Here is a 21,984-nt window from a genome sequence, read left to right on the forward strand (position 1 = left end):
TGCTTTTCCTATATCTGCACTGAGTTTTCATACTGTATCAGCAAACCTAAAGAAGTCCTTCAAGTGACAAAGACAATAAGCACTAATAATAATTTTGGCTCCACCCTTGAATTTAGTATCAATAGCAAAAAATATATCATTTTCATGTTTTACACATACATGTATATACACTATATGTATCAAGTTTGGCCCCACCCTAGAGTCAGAACCTCATCCCTGGGGATTGTGAAATTGACAATCTTGGTAGAGGTCTTCCTGTTCTACATCACAATGCATTTAGTTTTTATAAAAGATATGCAGTTGTAAAGAAGATTTTTGAAAATTGGTCAATTTTGACAGTTTTAGCCCCGCTCCTAAGACCCTGGGGGTGCAGGAGTCCTGAAACTTACAATTAAATTTGAGGAGAATTTGAATGGTAGTTGTCATTAAGAAATTAATTACTGACCATTTTGGCCCCACCTTAATACCAAAACCCTTACCCCTGGGATCATGAAATTTACAATTTTGGTAAAGGACTACTTGTTCATTTTAAATATTCACTTTGTCCCCGCCCTGGAGTCATAGCTTCTACTCTACCCAGGGGATGTTAATATTTACAATTTTGGTAGAGAGCTTCCTGTTCTACATCATTGCATTTAGTGTTTCTTACAGATATTTGGTTGTTTGAAAATTTGTCAATTTTTGTCCCTTCCTTAAGGCACCAGTGGAGCAGGAGTCCTGAAATGTACAATTTATGTCAATGAAGCGCCAAATTAACATAAACTCAAATAAAGAAGATATTTTTAATTATAATTGATGCGTGCAACAAATCAATTATTGCTCTCATCAATTTAATTAATTAATTCAATTGATGAGAGCAATAATTGATTTGATATGCACACATTAATTCATTTCATGAGAGGAAGAATTTATTTGATACGTGCATTAATTCATTTTATGAGAGCTGTAATTGATTTGATGCATGCATAATTCAATGCTCTCATCAAATCAATTGATTTGTGCATCAATGTGGTGAAATTATTGCTTGCAAAAATTAATTGATTTGGAGAACGTTATAAATGATTTGATGATCTCTTCAATTCAATTGAAGATATCTTTAATTATATTGCAATGCTTTTGTGTAAGGAAATAATGTGTGCATTGATTCTTTTATAGAGAGGAACAATTCAATTACAGAGATCATTAATTCAGTTGTGGATATATTGAATTGAAGATATCTTTATACAGTTGCTCTCTCTAAAAGAATAATATTGCGAGCATCAATGCATTAATGATATCATTAATTCTATCGAAGAAAGCAATGATTCAATCACTGTGCGCATTAATTGAATTGATGTGCGCTACAGTTAAAGAGAGCAATAATTCAATTATTGCAAGCATTATTTGAATTGATGAGCGCATTAATTGAATTAATGCTCTCTTCAATTGAATTGTAGCGCACATCAATTCAATTGTTGATATCATCAATTCATTTGAAGAGAGCAAGAATTCCATTATATAGCACTCATCAATTCAGCAGAATGATTAAAGTGTTTGGTGGACCGAATTTCATCTGATAATTTTAGATTTTAATACATGAATTGTTTTTTCTGTCACATACTTCTACTTTATTTATTCATTTTTTCTGTCTTATTTTTTGTTTTTGTTGCTGAAGTTTTGATAACATTGGTTGGTTTGGTTGCATGATCTTAAACGTCGATCCCCCTTGAGAATTTGTCACGCCTATGTAGGCGTCACCATTATCGACCAAAGTGCCGGTGAAGGGCTGCAAAATTTTGACCTTATGCTCGGCTCAGGCCTTTGAGCAGGGAGATAGCTTTATCGTGTCACACCTGCTGTGACAAGGGGCCTCGGAGTTTGCGGTCTCATCCAAAGGACCACCCCATTTAATAGCTTCCTACGACAAGCAAGGGGTACTGAGGATCCTTTCTAACCCGGATCCCCACAGGATTGATAATATTGTTGTATAAATAAGATAGCAATGACAAAGTAAGAGTATCGAATTATATCAGAAATAAATGATTTATCTCGAACTGATTTTTTCCTTAAGAAGAAATATTTAAAATGGTCCCAAAGAGAGTAACAGCAAGTTCAAAATATTCTGCAAATTGACTCTACTGTGTTAGACCTGTCAGTCATGACTTAATCTGTCACTTATGACTTAGTCTGTCAGTTATGACTTAATCTGTCAATTATGACTTAGTCTGTCAGTCATGACTTAATCTGTCACTTATGACTTAGTCTGTCAGTTATGACTTAATCTGTCAATTATGACTTAATCTGTCAGTTATGACTTAATCTGTCAGTTATCATTTAGTCTGTCAGTCATGACTTAATCTGTCAGTTTTAACTTAATCTGTCAGTTATGACTTAATCTGTCAGTTTTAACTTAATCTGTCAGTTATGACTTAGTCTGTCAGTTATGACTTAATCTGTCAGTTGTATGCTGTATCAAAAATATTTCTCAAAAGTGATAAAGATAAAGAGTTTAAAATTTTACTTTACTTTGATGTATGAATAATTATATATACTATTCATAAGATAGAGGAATAATCATCCTAGAAAATTGGGGTGTTTCATTAAAAATGGATATATTTTATCATCCATAAAAACGTTCTGTCTATTTCTCTTCCAGTTTTATGGAAAGATAATCTGCAATAAATCTTTTCTAGTTACAGGAAATATATTTGACATCAATAACACAGAAAGGAAATGAAGCCAAATTTGGTATCGTAACGAAATACTTATCAATTACAAAGCGTATCCAATTCAAGTGACTGCAGACAAAAGCGATTAACCGCAATTACAAAGCCTTGATCCGACGAGAGAGAGAGAGAGAGAATCAGCTGTAAGATGGCAAGGACAAAATGAACCCATGTGATAGTGCAGCTGTATCGTTATAGTTGGGCAGCTGCAGACTGCGTGGCTATACCACAATGTAGTATTCCGACACAACCCACCACTACTGATCCTAGGCACCATCATTCCCTATTAATCCTTTGCAAAAGTCACTCAGTCGCTATTGCTAAAAGTTACCCAGACAATAAAGCGTAGTCTTATAGACGAGGACCTATGCCTAGGATTCAACTGAGTGGCTGGCTGAACTATTATGTTGCCTTCCGTTACAGTTTCCAGACTTATCAGGTCAAGTGAACATCTCTATATTCTTTCTGTTTATTGTAATCCCTCTGATAAAAGAGTTATGTTTAATTATTAGACACAAAGTGGGAAAAGGTAAGGGGGTATTTGGTCACCCTGTCTATATCCTCAGCCCATTTCAAAACAATTCTGAGAATATACCATTCTGAAAAACACAAAAAGCCTTCTGCAAATCAATCAAGAGAATCATAACTGGGGTATCTTTTTCATCAATGTATTATATATAATATTCTAAAGCAATCTAGAATTTTATCCAATATACCTTTCTATCGAGAAACCTTTTTAAGTTCATAGATCTAATAGATACATGTAGATAATAAACTCACAAGTGGTCATCTCAAAATTTAAGCTTATATAAAGCAGAAACTGACAACTAATGTATATAGATCCAGAACGACTTATGAAAGTGATTAGTGGGAAATCGTGGGTTCTATATCTACTTTTTCATTGGGTTGAAGGAAGTATATCTACTTTTTCATTGGGTAGAAGGGGGTATGTACAATTTTAAGATCCATGTATACGCTACCCACAGCTCAGGGCCGCAGTAGCGACTGCTGTGACATGAGACCTCGAGACCGTTCTTCTAAAATTCGAGCGATTGCTAATGGAGTAGTAAGGTTAAAATTCAAACTAAGGTGGTTCTTTGTCTGTTTGTTTGTTTGTTTTTTGATAAAGTGCTTTCAATATCTTGACTAAACCTTACTACACGTCGTGTATAACGGGTTTGTCTCCTCCATCCAATCAGAAGCAATTTTCGCGGAGTGTGAAAAGTTGGGTAAAGCGATACTAACTTAATCGGCGTTTGTTATACTTTTATAGTAGTCAATTATCCGCGGGTCTGCGGACTTTGCCGTAAACACTATGAATTAAGATTTTCTTATTCTACACATCTATACGTTATCTGCCCTTTTCCGTTGAAAGCTAAAAACTTCCACGGAAAAGATCGCGTATGGCCAGATTTCTCTGAACCCCCCCCCCCCCACCCCCACCCACACGCGCGCGTTCGCGCAACAGCTGCGTGTATTATCGCTTCAATATTGTAGAGCTGATATGAAATTGATTTACACTAGGTTCGGTAGACCTATAAAAATGTCACTAAATCTGACATTTTAGTTGAAACCAAAGTATAGAATTTTGTAATGATAATTAAGATTTTCTCCAGATGTTATTCATACCGATGTATTCAGAAATTTTTGACAGGAAAATTCCATTGTACCTGCGTATGGAATTAACAAACATTATTCAGTTTTACTCAGTTCCACCGCTGTGTGACATTCAGATGAAATGTGAATGAAATGATTATGTAGAGTTCTGTGATGTTGTGTTGTTGAATGCATGATTAGATAGACACCGGTCATTTACCAGTTCTCCGAATACCGCCTGATTTGTACATTTGTGGACAAAACTTCCGGTAACCCCCCCCCCCCTTCTTGTATTTTTAAATGTTTCGGACGTATTTTTGATAAAATATGTAACTTCAGAGTTTACATATTTCAATACAATACACAAATCTCGCACAGAAACCTTTTTTTAAAAATGTCATATCACCGATCATGTTAAATATTTACCGCGACACACGACATGACCAATGCTTAATGAAATATACTAGACCTAATCGATATTCTCGTTCATTTCAGTATTCTGAAGGGATATATAAATGCAGCAAATAATCGAAATTTTGAATGCAAAAGCAGAACTTTATCAATTTCATATTTCGAGGACCATGACCAGTGGCAGATTTAAGGGGGGGGGGGGGGGTATACGCAATTTTCAAATTTAAGGTAAAACGTGGTCTCTTGTTTAGAAAAATGTACTAATAGATAAAAGAAGCAATAATTTCTTCCATCCCGGAGAAACGAATGACAAATTCTTTTGATTTCTTGAGAGAATTAGGTGAATCGATGCCAGAGTATAGAATTAATATTCACTTTAACTAGCGGCCGTCACTTATTATCTGGCGGCCGCCACATAGATTAACTGGCGGTCGCCACTTAATTCATATGACGGCCACCAATTATTCTACTACCCCTCTCTCTCTCTCTCTCTCTCTCAAAGGGATGTAATCCCTGCAATCTCCCTCTCCAATACAGCCGACGGTCCCCTCCTCCCCTAAAAATTTCAAATGTTAGGTAAACCGTGTTATCTTGTTTAGACAAATGTACCAAACGATGTAAGAAGCAATAATTTCTTCCACTCCCGGAGAAATACATGGCAAAATCTTTTGATTTCTTGAATCATTTTATTGGGAGAACTTAATTTTTTCCAAAAACCCTTAAAATTTGCGTCATTTTCTTAATTTCACCTTATTAAAAATAATAGAAAATAGTACAAATGACTAAATAGGGGACATATTTCAGGCCCTATAAAATCTAAGAGCTTCCGGGGGCTTCGCCCCCTGAGCCCCCACCACGGCTTTGCCCTGGTCCCACTGAGGGCCTAAAGGCGTTCACCAGACCCGCTGATTCATAAAGTGCCCCCCCCCCCGCCCCGTAACCTCAATTCCTGGATAAGCCCCTGTTAGTAATAGATGTATATGATATACAATTTAGAGCATTATTGTTTTTCGATTGTGCTGTTGATATACAACATACGATATCTAATGTCGACAGATTCCCACACGAGCAAATCTTCATTTGTACATGCCTGTAAACTGTATGGTTTTATGCTGATAAACTGAACTGGACTTAATATACCGACAGTAGTATAAGGCGTCCCGATAGGGGGTTCAACTGAGTGCACTTTTTATGCAAATGAGGTCAAGTAAGGGTGTTTTTGATTGGTCAAGCGGTGTCGGGGTCAACGGAGTGCACTAGGACGGGGTCAACCCCAGCAGGGGTTGTAGAGCGGGTGAATAGGCTGGCCTATGGCCGCTGGTCTATGATGCGGTACTTTCGCTTTGAGTTCCTGGAATGAGTTCCTGCTATTTTTCTGAAAATCCAGTGAAATCCTGTGTATTAAATCTAAAAGAATAACAGTGTATTAAATCTAAAAGAATAACACAAGGTTTTAAGTTGACATGTTTATTAAAGAACAATGGTACAAGCATAGAACAATGCAAAACAATTCAATAAACATAAAAACAGTTCAATAAGCATAAAAACAGTTCAATAAGCATAACAGTTCAAGCACAGTCCATTACTTTCTGCTGAGTTTCTTCTTCTTTTTTGGCCGTTCTTCAGTAGGTGCGGTTGGATTCCACATCTCTAACGGTGTGTATTCTCTCTTCACAGGGGATTTTAAGCCAGGTACGGACCCAATCATCGCATCTATCTCCGCTTGTTCTTCTGGACACTCACTAATCCAGTGTCCTATTTTTCCGCATTTGAAGCAAGGATCCTTTTGTTTGGTTTTCTTGCTGGTCTGTTGAGAATCTGCTGACCTCGATTTCTTACTGGTCTGCGGATAATCTGTTTTCTGTGGGCAATCCGGCGACCAATGTCCTGTTTCTCCACACGTGTAGCACGGGTTAGCAGTGTAATCTGGAGTGTATTCCTTCCTAGGTTTTTTAGAAGTCAGCTCTTCCAGCTTCTTCAGTAGGATTGTGGTATGATTTCCAATCTCATTACTCAACACATTAATGCGGTTAACGATCCCGTCTAGTGTCGTGGTAATGATGGCGAAATCGGTCCTGCTCATGGGGGAATCTTCTCCACCGAAGGGGGGTTTATCGTATAAGCCCATCTCCAGTCCCGTAGCATCCTGTGAATCGGGAAAATAGAAGCCTAATCCGGGGTCTGTCGGATTCTGGCTAGGGAGGTAATCCGAGGTCTGGGCCATCTTCTCTTGTCGAGCAACGTGGTCTGAAGGCGTGAGATTGAAGCTCGTGGTCTGGTTCGAGGTCTGGGCCATCTTCTTCTCTTCTCTTCTTCTTTGAGGAAGGTAGTCTGGAGACGTGAGCAAGAAGTTCGAGGTCTTCCCCAGTTCAGTCTTCTGATCGTCAGTCTTAGCTTTCTTCAGTTCAATGTAGTCTTTCTGTGGTCCCATCTGCTTCTGTACCAGCTGATCTATTTTCTTCTGAGCTTTGTCCACAAATTCTAGTTGTTTCTGAGCCATGTCTTCTGGAAGGTGATTGAAGATCGAATGAGGACTGACACTGGGGCTCCGCTTTTATAGCCAGCAAAATGTCTAGACTATTCTGTCTCGTGAGGGGCACGTGGGGAGCACGTGGTTGCATCATCTTTTTCTGGAAAAACCGGTTTCAGCTAGAACATCGCGCGACCAGCGCGTGCTAGTGCACTAATTGAACTTGAAAAGCCGGTTTCTCGCGACCAGCGCGTGCTAGTGCACATTGGTACACATTGACTTTAGTGGAATGGAACTTATATTGGTGTTTAAAGTAGCCCTAAAAAGGGCTGTGCATGAAGTTTTTATTTTTAAAAATGGCCGGCTTCATACGCAGGTTCTTCTATATACACGTGTAAGTCATGATCTTCGGATATAATGTGTTGTACTAATTGTCGAGCTCTTCTCCCGGGGAAACGTATCTCTTCGACGGTTTCCCACATCCAGTGTGCATCCCAAAACATTACCCATACACTTCTCCGGTAACGTGGTTTCTCCAGTCGAATAAATCCTGATACTTTTTGAGTGCCGTTCAATAACGTGTAAAACTGGTAAATCATGTACTGTATGAGGGGGGAATTTTTCAGGTACATGTCACTTAAACGCAGGTAAATATCCTCCACTGTTTCATGTGACCGCAATACATAGTCAAAACACCAATTTTTAGATCGCCCCCAGCGTAATCGATGGCGACATCTCTGTACTAAATTGTCCCAGATCCCCATCTCGTCTACATAATCTTCTACTATGGTTAAATTCTCCACTGGTTGTATTCCCTGGCCGCGGCGTCTCGCTCTTAAAATTCTCCGTGTATCCATGACTGAAGGTCAGACAAGAATGACTGTAGAAAAACCAGCTGACGTACAGGTGTTTGATCACGTGGTGCAGGTGTTTGATCACGTGATGCATAACCTTTACCTATAAATACAGGTGTTTTCTGAACGTTCGTTATTTACTATGGGCGGCAGTGCTACTACGAGAATAAATGGATATAGTTATGTACTACAATGTATGAACGTGGCCTTACATAATCCTCACATTCAAAATGCTCGTCAATTTGTACAACAGATGTCACCGGAGGTCAGAAATGTACATAGTTTTCAACGGATTGCTGATTCATTAGCGGAGAATACCAATACGGGACGTTTACTCATGATTTATTTGTATGCTGAGGAATTGAAACAGAATCTTCCAGACCAGATGAGTGACATTGATCGGATCTTACGCGATTGTTTACAAAAAGGATTCGTGGAACTGATTCGTATGAAAGGAATGGCTGCCCTGTTATAAAACAAGAACGTTTTAGAATTTTTTCATTTTGATCATCATGGCTGAATTGAACAACAACGTTCTTACCGCTGTATTACAGTATTTCGAGGACTACAAAGAATCGGTGAACAACGCTCGTAGCGCTGCATTACAGTGTATCAAGGACTGGAAAGAAAAACAGCCGTTGAGATATAAATTCGCCATGAAGTTGTTGATCTTTTGGGAATTTCCTATGACCTTATATGAATATTCCAGCGTTTGCAAGCATATAGCCGACAACCTGAACAGAGAGTCTGGATTGATCATGATTTATACCATGGACCAAGAATTTAGACGACGGGAACCTGAGAAGACTGGGGCGATTGTAGCGATTACCGATCACTGGTTGGAAAAGGTGTATAAAAAAACCTAACCGTTTTCTTTTCCTTTATTCCTGGAGGATGGCCAGCAGTGACAACATCGCAGAAAAAGCGCATAACCATGCATTAGAATGGGTCGAGAAAATGCAAGACGATACGGTGTTTCAAGCTGTTAAAAATTATCTGATAGCGGGGGTGTTTCCAATGACTCTGGACGAATATACAGATCTACGGAACCGGATATACATCAATCTCTATAACGATGCGGGATTGATGTTAATTTATGTTGTGGGGGAGGAATTCAAGAAACGCATGCCTGAAAAAATCGCCGAGATTGAAAGTATCACCAAGGACTGGCTTCGAGAAGTATACATAAAGTGTGAAGAACTTAATTCATTTCATTTATTCCCGGAGGATGGCCAGCAGTGACCACATCACAGAGAAAGCGATAGTTTATGTATTGGATTATCTCACAGACATTCATTCTGGGCAGATTGAATTTGTGTTACACTATATGCGAGAAGAATTATTTCCCATCAGCTTAAAGGACTATCCATGTCTCTGTCAGTATTTGATCGAGAACCGGATCACCCCGCAAGCCTTAGTATTGATTCATTTAATGGGCCGGGAATTGAAACGAATTCGACCCACAGACAGAGCAGAAATCGAGAAAATCAGACTACGATGTCTTCGAGAGATGTACGTCAAGTTAAACGTGTGACTTTTAATCTGGATCATAATGAAGTGTATCTGTTACCCGAAGAAGACCGGACAAGTATCTGGATGACTGTAGCCGCTGATCGATATCGATTTCAACGCAGGATTCGAGAAATGGGAAAAATGTTGGACCCTATTTTAAAAAGACATGTGCATTGGTGTTGTGTGTGGGAGTTATGTATTTGAAATATGTGACATGAATAAAATTGTTTACACGAAAGCTGTGTTTGGTTGAGTCTCTCAGAGAAGGGTTTATTTGTTGAGGAATCCAGAAAATCCTAAAGGTAGAGTGAAAATCGAATCAATTAAGGTGTTTTCTATCGAATAGACCTTATGAGATGTTTTTAGGGATGTACATGGTCGAGAAATAAATTTTTAAAGAGGCGGTGAAGAAACATTGAACCTCGACTCGACCTCTTTAACCGCTGTTTCTTTGAAAACTATGCGACGTAGCAAAATAAAAATAAGTTTAACGCATTCGCCGTCTCAGAATCTATCAGATTAAATCTACCTTGCACAGATATCGAATGTCTAGAAAAAGACAATGAGAAAAAAACTCTCTACTCGAAAGCACAAATCCGCCATTTTGACGGCCACCATCTTGGCTTCGTCTCCGAAGCGAGGGATGTTTTCGAGGAGGTCCGCGCTTTCCTGATATATACCGGCGCACTCGCCAGTTCGCTTCACTGGTGATCCAGCACAGTTGTAGAAGATTTTTGAAGATTATTTAAGAAGAAAGAAGAATGGCTACAAGAAGAGACCCGCTCTACAATTTCCAGACCTTGCCTGGCTTTCGGTACCGGCTGGTAGTGGTGGCTGAGGAACGGGTAGGGGAGAATTGGGTTGTGCGTTCTGAGAACGACCTGAGCACCTTCTCCCCTTTCGACCAGAGTGGGGTCCGTGAGATCATCTGCCGGGTGCGGGCCGAGTATGAAGGGAGGGCACCCCGCCGCCGCACCGCTCGAATCTCCACGGCCACGAGACCGCGCCGACGGGCCCCACAGCCACCCTCACCACCACCACCTTACTCCCCGGCGACGCCTACAACACCACCACCAGCGATCCCATCGGCACCAGTGGAATACAGCCCGGTGCCGATGAGCGACTCACCAGCGTCACCGGTGGAGTATTCACCGCGGTCACCGTCCCCCGCACCACCTCCCAGTCCAGCCCAGAGTCCGTCGCTGTTGGTGGCAGCTACGTCATCACCACCGAGACCAGCAGCCCCTGCAAGACCCCCACCACCTACCATCCGGTTTGCAGGGAGGACTCCGCCACCGAGACCAACCCACGCACCGGTGGCAACTCATCCCCCGAGGAACCACCCTATGACTGTCCCTGGCTGGGCAGATAGGGCGGTTCCCATCTGGTTTAAGTGTCCTGTCTGCTGGCAAGACAGGGTACACTCTGGAATTACGTGTAGGGGATGTGGGCAGCGCCCAGCTTGCTGCTCGTGCGTGGAAGAGTTACAGGAGCGGCGACACACCCGGGGACGGTGCCCGTTATGCCGGTTTACCGGAAGCAGGGAATGAAAGTCGGTCCTTAGGACCAAACGGCCCTTTTCAGGGCCACCAACTTTTTTGAAAAGACACTTTTTATGGCAAAAATCAAGAAACACACAAGTTTGTTTTAAAAAAGTTTTTATTAACACAAGTAATAGCTAGAATAAAGCTATAATAAAGTTACATTTTCTTGACAATGTAAACATGTTTATGATACTGATAAGCAAAGTCACAAATCCATCGTCTATAATGAGTCCAATTGCCTCCGGCTAATCCATGAGGTTTCACCGTTAAACAGTTACATTGTTGTACAATAGCATCCACCCAAGGTAGAGATAATACATCTCCTCGTAGATCCGTCACCGACATGCTGGTTGACAGGTCTCACAGGTACACGTTAACCGGGGTTCTTGACTGTAAGGACAATGTTGAAACAGCCGGGGATCAAACTTTCTCTGAGTCCAGCGCTCTCTAAACTCCTGACAGATCTCACAGGTACAGTCCTTATGTGCTATTTCTTCTTCAGGGGTGATGGTACAATGCTGCGGACACTTACACGGTAGCCAGGGTTCTCTAGTGTGACTACAACATTTATAGACAAAGGGATAATACGTCAGCTCTGCCAATCTCTCTATCCACTTCTGTTTGGCCAGGATGTTTTCTTTTTTATAATGAAAACACCCACAAGTGCTCCAAGGTCCTCGGCAATACCCACACACTAGTACATCTTTCTCATCGTCCGCGTACCGTTCAAACGACATGATTGAGAAAAAATGGTAACAAGTGACCTATGTATATAGTGTTTTTGATGAGTCATCAACATGACGTCAGCCATCTGAGGTAGGGGATGTTTTCGAGGACGTCCGCGCTCTCGCCTTTTTAAACGAGCGCAACGTCAAAATCGGGCATTCCGATTTTTTAAAGGAACCAGAACCATGAGCCGTAGAGTAGGACCAGACCCTACAGTGAATGATTATTGTATCAAATGGGAGGAGGATTGGGAGCAAGAGATTGCCCCGCCGGCCTCACGGGAGGCTCTTCCCCCACCGCCCATGAGCCAGGATCTGCCCCCGCCAGAGGAAAACTGGGACGCAGAGTTAGAAGTGGTGCAACGGCCTCCGGGGAGATTGTTTTTTAAACACGGCTGGTTGCCCGTTTTTGTGTTTGACCACGAGCAACCCCCGGAGGAGCAGAAAAAGAAGAGAAGAAAGAAGAAGAAGAACAGACAGTGAGGGGGACCGAGAAGAAAAGAAGAGAAGGAGAAGAGAAGAAGAGAAGGAGAAGAAGGAGAAGAGAGAAGAGAGAAGAAGAGAAAAGACCAAGAACAGAGAGAGAAAGAAAACAGCCCTTTTCAGGGCTACCCATTCTTTTTGGAAAGACATGGTTGATTACAATGACAAGAAATTTTTTTTTTTCCAACGTTTTATTAAACTCCAACTATGAACAATAACAATAACATAGTTTACAATACATTCAGTCTTTGACATTGACAAGTTTGTCCTTGATGGGTTCTCGGTTTACGGAAGGTCTCTTTAAACCAATCCGCCACAAAACGATCGCGTTGTAAGGCCGTGCCTTTCCAGGGAAGTAACCATTCTCGTACGGTGCTTCTATGGCGATGGCGTTGATGTAAAAAATACACACAGTATTGTCCACAGACATCCGTATTCAAATCTTGATAACAATGGGTGTTATGAATCCAAGTCTCTCCGTGGCGTTGAATAAAGTCTTGGATGTCTTTATGGCTGGGGGGTAATCCGTAAGAATCAAAATATTCGACGGTAGGGCTACTCAAATACAAACAGACCCAATGCGCTCCAGGGCGATCGTGAGGGTCTGTATTCACCACGATGGCTTTGTGATGAGGTAACAGCTCAGGTATGACATCTCGAGGATACACACCTGCAAACGCCGGTCCTAAATCTCGTTGTAAAACATCTCTCAATTGCTGAGTATCCATCTCTCTCTTAGTAATCGATGCTGACTTCTCGTTGTTTGTTGATTTCTAGCAGATTGTCGAACACGGCATACACCACACAGTTTAAGGTCCTGGCTACGTTGGCGGCAAATTGCACTTCCACTCTCAAGTTCCCCGTCTGTATGAGATGAAATTTATCCGTCTGGGCTTCTTGATCTTTCGTGAAATCCACACACCAGAGGGTGTAACCGTTTTTATACTCTTCTAGGGTAATGTCCGGAGCCCAGTCCTGACCTAATTTTCCCAAGCCTTTGTACAGACTCAAATACGATCTCAGGTACTGATCGTCGGTGAAATTAGGTTCCAAAGGTCGGGTTTCCATCATTTCTCCATTGATACTGATTTCTAATTTCTTGACTCTCTCATTTTGGAAATGAAAGGGGTTTCTGGTATTATCCCCATTAAAAGCCGCATTGTCCACAAAACCCAACACGATCAGTTTAGGCATCTGTCCTTGAAACAGATGATCGGTGATTTTAGATTGGGTGCCACTAGGAATGGTGAAGGTTTTCACTTCCACTCGTCTCAATGGATATTTCGCCGTTTGAGTACTCAGTTGCTGATTGATGAGATTAATGATACTCGGCACAGGTTTGACTTTCCTCACCCACAAGATCATACTTTGAATGACCACTTTCCCACTACTCCCGGCAGCGGTCATCATGTAGAACTGGGGTCGAGCGCGATTGAATCTGAGACGGACATCCAAACCATTAGGGAGACATTTCTCTTGCTCAAACAAATCCAGATGTAATCGATCCATCAACACGATCTCCTTACTGTCTGTAATCTTCTCGTGACGTTTTCTCAACCCTACATTCTTGGAATCATCCGGATACTCGGGAGTCGGGATGACGGCCGCGATGCTGATTTTGTTATTCAGTACTGGAAATTCCACAGGAGTTTGAGCCAGAGCTTCTAATTTGACCTCATCCATATGTCCTGCCGTATCTTTTTCCCACAAGCTACAGGCTCTCATCTGGGTTTCCAGAGTCTTGGGTGCATAAGACAACAATTTCTCCAGATACGCTTTGTAGGGATAAGTATCCGTCCCCGGGGTAATGACTTTTCCATTGAGACTGACATCGATTTCACTGAACAAGGAATGGAGAATGTTATTCACGGGGGTGGAGGTCGAATGGCCTCCTGCGAGATTCGTTCCATTGGCTTTCGTGAATTTACAGACCATCTGGAGATAAGTTTGGGATAAATCCAGATATTCATCTCCTTGTCCTTTGATTTCAAATTCAATCGGAGCCGTATCCGAGTTGAGGGTACTGGAAATGGGGTAATATTCCATCCATTTCGAATCTTCTAAAGTGACGTTGGTCGGGGGCACTTTAAACAGTTCTAAACTGCTGGTACCACAAGCGCAAGATTCTCTGTGCATCATATTGGAACGATGTGTTACTCAGCGTGAACTGGGATCAAATGTGTTCTGGTCTCCTTCTCACTCCCTTTTTATAGGGTTCTCAGTCGAAAATATCCAGAGAGCGTTTTGGCTTACCCCTTTTCACTAGCTTCCTACCTCCCTTCCTAGATCGCTTCCTAGGTTGCTTCCTAGGTCTCTTATGAGGCCCTCCCCGAGCTAAGATACGTTGTTTTCTTTTAACAAATCCTTTTCCTTCCTGTATTCCCACCTGTTTTCCCACCTGTTTTCTTTTGAGGGTCGTGGTTCCAGGCTTCCTGAGTATTCCTGTGCGTGCTTTTCTTCCTCGTTTGGATGGGGCTTTTCGAGATCTTCGCCTACGGGCATACCCTGCTGTCTCTTTCAGGGCTTGGGCACCGTGTGTCTTGAGAGCGTCTTTGAGTGATCGTTTATTATCTAACACATCCATCCCTGTTTTAGCAGCAGCCTTTAAGGCACTTTTAGCCCCCGATTTGAGTAAATCGGTGAAAAATCCTTTTCCCTTCTGCTTTTCAGATTCTGGATCATATTCTTCTGTTGGATGGCTTCTACGTCGTCTCCTCCGATAAGAGCGATAAGGGCGGTCGTAATCATAATATCTCTCTTGATAGACAGGACGTTGTTGTTGTTGTTGCTGTTGTGCGGGGGCTCCACCTAATAATCCACTGATCAGGGGACCCGCCACTTTGCTGGCTATTCCCAGCAGGGCTCCAAGCCCGTGACCCTGCTGCCGTATTAAACCTTTATGGTAGTGCATCTTGATGTAAATGAACTTCGTTAGGGGTTACACCCGCTTTTTATACTTTTTACGCCGTCTCTTTCTCTTCTTTCCTTGGCCCGCTTGACCCACAATGGCATTGGCAATCCACGGAATGAGAAACCAGATTCCGTGTCCTTTCTGGCGTCTGACTCCTCGATGGTACTTCATCTTTCAATACACTTTGCGGAAATGAAGTTTGACTAAGGAGCGCCCATTTAAAAACCCCATAGGACGCCCTAAAGAATTCATGATGTGTACCTCAATGGTATCGAAATATTTCTTACTCAGTTTCAAATATTCGGCTCGAATCGGTTCCCAACGGGCTTGTTGTCGATCGTCGTATTGACCCGTACAGGGGACGACTCTCAATAATTTCAATTTGTTGGTGCCCACCACTTGAGGATCCACAATGTCACAATACACATACATGGCTTTCAGATTGTCGTAGACATCCATGGTCGTGTTCCCCAAGTAATTCACGTTGATCCATTTCGTCATGGTTTCATCGCCCAGGATCATTTTGTCACTATCCAGACCTAGCTTGTACGCTAAGGGTGTAGGGAAACGAATGCACATGGGGGTGGTTCTCAGTGCTTTCCCATTAAACTGATACTCGACACGATCGTACTCGGGGTGATACACTAAGATCTGGTTGTTCCCCTCGTCGTTAGGATTCCCTAACTCACTCCATACTTTCCACAGGGTTCTCCTTAAGGCTGCGTTGATTTCATTGATTAACGCCAAAGGTTGTGTATAAGCTCCGGGTCGGAAGTGAATGCGAATGATATCGAAGGGAAATAAACTATCCCCTCCCGCAAAGAGATGGGACCATGGCGTCAGATCCCAGGGGACCACCACCTCACACCTGGCCATCGTGACTTTACCCATATTCTCTGTCTTAAATCTTTCCCATTTATAAGTGTTGGGATCTTGGACATGTTTCGTATACGGATCTGGAATGAGAACGTCCACATAAGCCTCGCTATCCGATACGTTTTGTAAGTTGGCCGAGTACATCATTTCGGTCAATCCGACTTCCCATGCTCCATCCGTTAAGTCCATGGTGTGTGGCAATAACGTTTTAAATTGAGCAGTCGTATTCGTCGGAAACGATTCCATCGAACCATCACTCAACAGAGTCATGTAAAACCCTTCTCCTCCAGCCATGATGTCTTAAATGAGCCCCTGTCTCTGTTTCCTTCTCTATTTATACACAACACCGTTTTGTTTTTTCACAATTTTTTATTTGAAACAACATACAACATAATGTTAATACACAATTTTACATGTCATTCTTCTTGATCGCGGCCACCACCACCCCACATCAACGCATCCGAGTCTTCCAACTCTAGTGTTCGTCTCGGGACTAAGCGTCGTCGCATCACCAGATAGTGTCGGGTTCCCCAGCAATCGGCTACATCATAACCTTCATTGATCATGTCTTTGAAATGTCGGAGACAGTCCTCGGAATGGTCAAACCAAGGACTCTCATTTAAGGTCCAATCGGATTCGTCTTGTCGTCCCATCAATCCCCAGAAGGCTTTGACTTTCCAGCGAAACTCTTGATACTTGGTCTTCATGATAAAGGCTGACCATCCGTGAGGTATCAGTATACGTTTGTACAAGTACACAGGATGCGTGGACGTTTTGTGTTGTTTACAATGCATCAAACACATCTGCTTATCCGCAAACCATGCCGTTTTCTTTCCCTCTTGTTTCCAGGCGTACTGTGTGTTAGCCATGGTGAACTGATGAATCTGAAGAAGATCGTTCCTGTTTTATACTCGGGCTCGCTAACGTCATTTGTGGACTAGGCATGACGTAGCCCACCAAAGAACTTAAGGTCACCATCCAAAAATCGCGATTGGGATCGCCTAAGGCTAACATGACGACCGAAGTGATAATGATGGTTAAACACAGGAATAATTGTGCAAAATACACAATTTCTGCTCGAGGGACTTTTTCACCCAAGAAAGTCCACTGGTTGGTCATGGCCGAATGAGATCCGCTTGCGGAATCCATGAATCAAAACTGGGAGGATATCCTTTCCAACGCACTTTGACTTCTGAAATGACTTTTTTTCCCACACGCCGCTTTTTATACCCTAAGATTTCTTCCACTTCATAGACATCATCGTCTTTAATCACTTGTTGTAATTCCTTCTCGTAAAACGTTCCTTCTAATTCTTCCCCGTGATCATCTTGAATACGATAGACGTTTCGTCCTGGCACTTTTCTAGAGATGGTAAACAGTTCTTTGGTCCAATTCGGTAAATATCCTTTTTCAAACGTACGTTTGGCTTTACTAATGCGTACACGATCCCCCACTTGCAAGCGACTCGTGGTATCGGCACTCTGTTTTCCATACAAGGTTTTCCATACGGTCAAGACATTCTTGGCATTGACTTGAGCAGGAGCTCGCCGGATACTGCGATGATAGGTATGATTGTAACCATACACCAGATCCCCCAAGACATCGACATACCGTCGTGTTTTATGACGTGTAAAATACCGCCACATGCGTGCTTTCAGCGTGCGTTGAAAACGTTCCACAATACTGGCTTTGGTTTCGGCATTACGGGTCGTAAAGAAATGAATGGATTTGAAGGCTTGACGAAATTCTTTATTGGTAAATTCTTTTCCTTGATCGGACTGAATGCGCACGGGGCGACGTCCCTCTCGAAAAATCCGTCGTAAGCCTCGTATCATTTCTTTCCCCGTTTTCTGTTTTAAAGGCACGACCCAGGCATATTTAGACAGCACGTCAATGGCACATAATAAAAACGTATACCCATTATTGTCTTGTTTCAAGCTGGAGACATCGGCTAAATCTAATTGCCATTGTTCATCCATATCCGTCACTCGTGTTTGTCGTCGCTTGAATTTCCTCCGTATCGGTTTATGCAAGGTATAGGTATCTTGAGCTTTCACCCATTCTCGAATTTGAGACAGGGTAATCTTGTGTCCTAATTGACGCACTTGACGATACAACGCCTGGACTCCCCCATACCCTGTCTTGGGATCGTAATACAGTCGCTGTAAGATCTGTTCTGCTTTCATGGTAGATTTAACCATTTTCCAATTTCACGTGATGTCTTTTTACTGGCCTCCCAGATATTTTTAGGGGTCATCATTCGTCTGGGAGTTTCATAGAACGATTGGTCAAAACCAGAGATTTCTTGAAATCCGCTCTCCTCTTCCTCTAGAGGTCTAGGCGTACTGATTTTCCCTGGTTTGTCCATGGCTTTTATAACATCCCGATTGTTCACATATCCTTTGGGAGCATGAGTCTCTTTTAACGCTTGAGCAAATTCCTCTAATCCCGCGGGGGGATCACGATGTCTTAAGGGTCTTTGTCGTTGGGCTTCGGTCATTAAATCCACAATATTGGAATCGGGAACCCTACGTCCTCTATAGCTGATTTCTCCTTCTTTATTCCAAGTCACCACTTTGGATTTCTTGAGATGATCGAGTAATAAACCTGCTTTCTTTCGACCCGGTTTATTGACGCTTTTGATAATCTGTTCCTCCAAGTCATCGGATGCTGAGGCGGCTGTGGGTGTTGAGGCGGCACTGGTTGCAGTGGTTGGGGAGGATAGAGTCGCTGGGGTGGGATGTCGAGCTTGTTGTAAATATTGACGATAGCGATGAAGTTGATGACCGTACAACCCCACTTTTTCTTTCTCGGTTAAATCATCTCGATGTTCAATCTCGTCCAAATCACTGCGTAAACCAATAGTCGAGGTAAATTCGGGAGGTTTAGGTAATTTGCCTTTTAATTCGTTGAGCATCGCTTCCGGTACCAATACCATTTTTCGACTCATGATTTCTTACAAATCTTGCCACACACAAACGAACCCAATCCTTTTTGGTGGATGAGTATACCTCGTCGTTTTTTCACGGGTTGAGTCCGGACTAAGCGTCTTAAGATGTGTTTCTTTCGACCCAGTTGTCGCTTCTGAGTAGGATTGAGAGGAATCACCCCTTTTAATAGATTGTACACAATCTCACAAATCTTTAAAATGCAGTCATTGGAACAATGTTTCAACACCTCTGTCTTTAATTTGCTGGAATAGTGAGGAGCCGCTAACGTCTGCAAGAGCGGTAAATGAGGGCGTAATCGACATTCACACTTCTTCGTATGAGCCATGGTAATGAAGGGTGGGGTCCCTTACCCCTCCTTTTTATACCTAGTCCAGGACAATGGCACTCGGATGTTTAGGATCAAAACGCTTGTGATGGACGGTCTCTTCGTGACGATTGCGGTTCTCTCTCGCATTGAAGACCAGAGGGCAAAATTTACATTTATATTTCTTTTGCACCTGAACCGGTGTTGAGGTGGTTAAGGGTTGAAATTTCATGCTTCCAAAGGTATGAGCAAAACTCGGTAGAGCAGTATCACTGGTTCTGGAACTTCCTATAGGCCCATGCATGGGTCGTTCCATTTTCTTTTGAGCTAATCCGGCTTTCAGATTGGCTAACGTTTTAGTGGCCTTGGGGGGAGTGGCCTTGGGAAACGGCATCTTCACAATGAGAGGGGTTTTCTTTGGAGCCCAATTGGGAAACGGATTCTTCATCCTGAGAGGTGTCTTCTTAGGGGATTTCTTAGGGGACTTCTTAGGTGTCTTCTTAGGTAAGCGAATAATGAGTTTAGGAATTCTCTGAGGTGATTTTTTAGCTTTCTTAGCCCGTGGTTTCTTGGTTTTCTTGGGTTGTCCCCCACGGGGCTTACGGCCTGTTTCCCATTTGAATAAATGACGGATAATGGTCCCTCCTAAGAATCCGGCGCCTCCTCGTTTCAAAATGGCTTTTTTACGCTCTTCTTCATTGGACTTCTTATCGGCAATGACACTCAAGTCTTGGCGATGGGATTGAATGAACCGCTGAGTGATTTTATTGCCTGGTAAGACGCCTCGCAATAAATTTCGAGCGCCCATCGCAAACCAGTTGAGTAAGGCTCTACGTCCTAATTCAATGAGATGGCTCCGTTGAACGGGATCCCGTTCCCGTTGTAAACGGCGTAACGTTTTGACTAATTTACTCTTCGCGGAAGGTCTACCCATGATGAAGACTGTCTTTCGAATGATACACCTGCCCATGATGTGACATTATTTATACTCTCGGGGGCATGTGCACAGCCAAGTTGGTAAAGAGTTGACTTCTTAATCTTAAATCGTCCGACGTCTGAGGACTCAAGTCCACTAGTAAATACCCGTGAGGTACACGGGTGGCGTCCTCATAGGCTGGAAGTAAATGCGGCATTTGTAATTGCCGACTTAACACCCCAATCTGAGATTTATCTCGAGGATTTTTAAACAGCACAAGATAGTGAGCATTCAGACTGATGGTACGATGTTGTACTGCTCGATCAAACAGATTTTGTGTGATATAAATGACACTGGTATTGCGATGATGCGCTTTGCGCGTAAACCAGTCGACAATCGATTCGATGGCTTTACCTCCCATCATATCATCAAAAATGAGTAGATGACGCGTACTGAGATCCGCCACTATCTGCTCATCGTCTTGAGGTATATTGCGGATAAAAGTGACCTTGTCCTGTAAGGATTCGTACGCGGACTGCCATTCTCGATAACACCATACTATCTTTTCGGGAGGCGGTGCAATCCACTGTGTATTTTGCACCAGTTGCTTGACAAATTCTGTTTTACCCGATTTAGAGGGTCCAGCCACCACCATGGTAAATTCATGTTTCAACTGAAAAGGTTCAAGTGTCTCGTAGGTATACATCTTGATAAATGACACAAGTTCATGGGATCATACATATTTATTAACAAATAAAAATACGTACAGCTTGCTCAACACTATGTCTACAAATAGGACATTGTTTCAGTCCCGTAGCACATATAGCACAAGTACATAAATGACCACAAGGTAAAAAAGCAATTCTCAAGTCTCGTTCTAAACAAATGTGACATTTCTGGGTACACATTGGATTCCCTGCCGCGTCTAAGGGTAAGCCTTCCCAATCGCAACCACTGTCTTTAGCGCGGGCATAGGCATTGAAGGCTTGTCGTACCCATTGTTTACCCTTATTACACTTCAGGTAAGGACAGTGAGGATACCAATAAGCATGTTGTATCCAAGGATTGTCGACAGCTCCCCAATGGTGAAGTCCAAAGTTGCAATAAAAACAGCACGTGTTATCCCCGTACCCTTTGTAAAAGTATCCCGCTTCTGCAATGGTAGGTAATAGGTTCTGCAAGTGTTCGGGAGCATTTTCAAACGACGTTACTCGATCTGACAGTAGAGCATAACGTGGTGTACCCGGGTTATGTAGTGATTCGTAGTCCGTCATTTTGCCGACTGATGGTTTTCTCTAGCATGTCCTTTTTAATACCCGTAAGGCAGCGTGTCATAGTTATGAATACGTTGACGTTTATCATACACCATGCGGTATTTCTTCACCAGAGGAATGGTTCGCACATCATGTTGGCGGGTTCGTTGAATAAAGTGCGGATAGCTGACATGGACTTCTTCTTCTTCTCCTTTTAACATTTTTTCCAACGTATCGAGAGACACGACTCTAGAGGCACGATAATTGAGTGTCAATCCTTTGACTTTGCAGACAGATTTTTCCCCCTGGGTCTCGTATGCATAATTTTTGGGCCCGCCCGACATGTACTTGATGATACGATCTCCACCCAATTCATCGGTCCAGCCGCCTAAACTGTTGATAATGGTCGGATTGAACTGGGTCTCGTCGTGCTGATAGATGATACTATCCGTGTCAAAGTATAAGACACGCTC

The 21,984-nt window shown here is 42.5% G+C and overlaps 3 protein-coding genes across 3 annotated transcripts; 1 reads left to right on the top strand and 2 right to left on the bottom strand.

The window, feature by feature from the left end:
- The first annotated feature begins 10,309 nt into the window (after positions 1 to 10,309).
- Positions 10,310 to 11,098, top strand: LOC130047381 (uncharacterized). The gene has a single exon (XM_056142229.1). The coding sequence runs from the start codon at positions 10,310 to 10,312 to the stop codon at positions 11,096 to 11,098; it is 789 nt and encodes a 262-aa protein (XP_055998204.1).
- A 1,937-nt stretch (positions 11,099 to 13,035) lies between these two features.
- On the bottom strand, positions 13,036 to 14,439 carry LOC130047382 (uncharacterized protein F54H12.2-like). The gene is made up of 2 exons (XM_056142243.1): positions 13,473 to 14,439; positions 13,036 to 13,280 (listed from the first exon to the last, which is right to left on the bottom strand). The coding sequence occupies exons 1-2, from the start codon at positions 14,437 to 14,439 to the stop codon at positions 13,036 to 13,038; spliced, it is 1,212 nt and encodes a 403-aa protein (XP_055998218.1).
- A 5,886-nt stretch (positions 14,440 to 20,325) lies between these two features.
- LOC130047385 (death-associated inhibitor of apoptosis 1-like) lies at positions 20,326 to 21,532 on the bottom strand. Its single transcript, XM_056142260.1, has 3 exons — positions 21,254 to 21,532; positions 20,712 to 20,931; positions 20,326 to 20,456 (listed from the first exon to the last, which is right to left on the bottom strand). Exons 1-3 carry the CDS (start codon positions 21,530 to 21,532, stop codon positions 20,326 to 20,328), a joined length of 630 nt encoding a protein of 209 aa, XP_055998235.1.
- Positions 21,533 to 21,984: the final 452 nt, after the last annotated feature.

The sequence above is a fragment of the Ostrea edulis genome, chromosome 1, assembly GCF_947568905.1.
Source record: "Ostrea edulis chromosome 1, xbOstEdul1.1, whole genome shotgun sequence".
Taxonomy (NCBI): Eukaryota; Metazoa; Mollusca; class Bivalvia; order Ostreida; family Ostreidae; genus Ostrea; species Ostrea edulis.

Bases quoted from the DNA above. Each gene is read 5' to 3' on its own strand.
- LOC130047381 (XM_056142229.1), top strand. From the start codon at position 10,310: ATGGCTACAAGAAGAGACCCGCTCTACAATTTCCAGACCTTGCCTGGC.
- LOC130047382 (XM_056142243.1), bottom strand. From the start codon at position 14,439: ATGATGCACAGAGAATCTTGCGCTTGTGGTACCAGCAGTTTAGAACTG. The intron at 13,281-13,472 runs GTTTTGTGGACA...TGGGAAAATTAG, and splicing joins GCCTAAACTGATCGTGTTGG to GTCAGGACTGGGCTCCGGAC.
- LOC130047385 (XM_056142260.1), bottom strand. From the start codon at position 21,532: ATGACGGACTACGAATCACTACATAACCCGGGTACACCACGTTATGCT. The intron at 20,932-21,253 runs GTACGACAAGCC...GAACCTTTTCAG, and splicing joins GTAATAAGGGTAAACAATGG to TTGAAACATGAATTTACCAT. The intron at 20,457-20,711 runs GTACGCGTCATC...ATTTACTTCCAG, and splicing joins GCAGATAGTGGCGGATCTCA to CCTATGAGGACGCCACCCGT.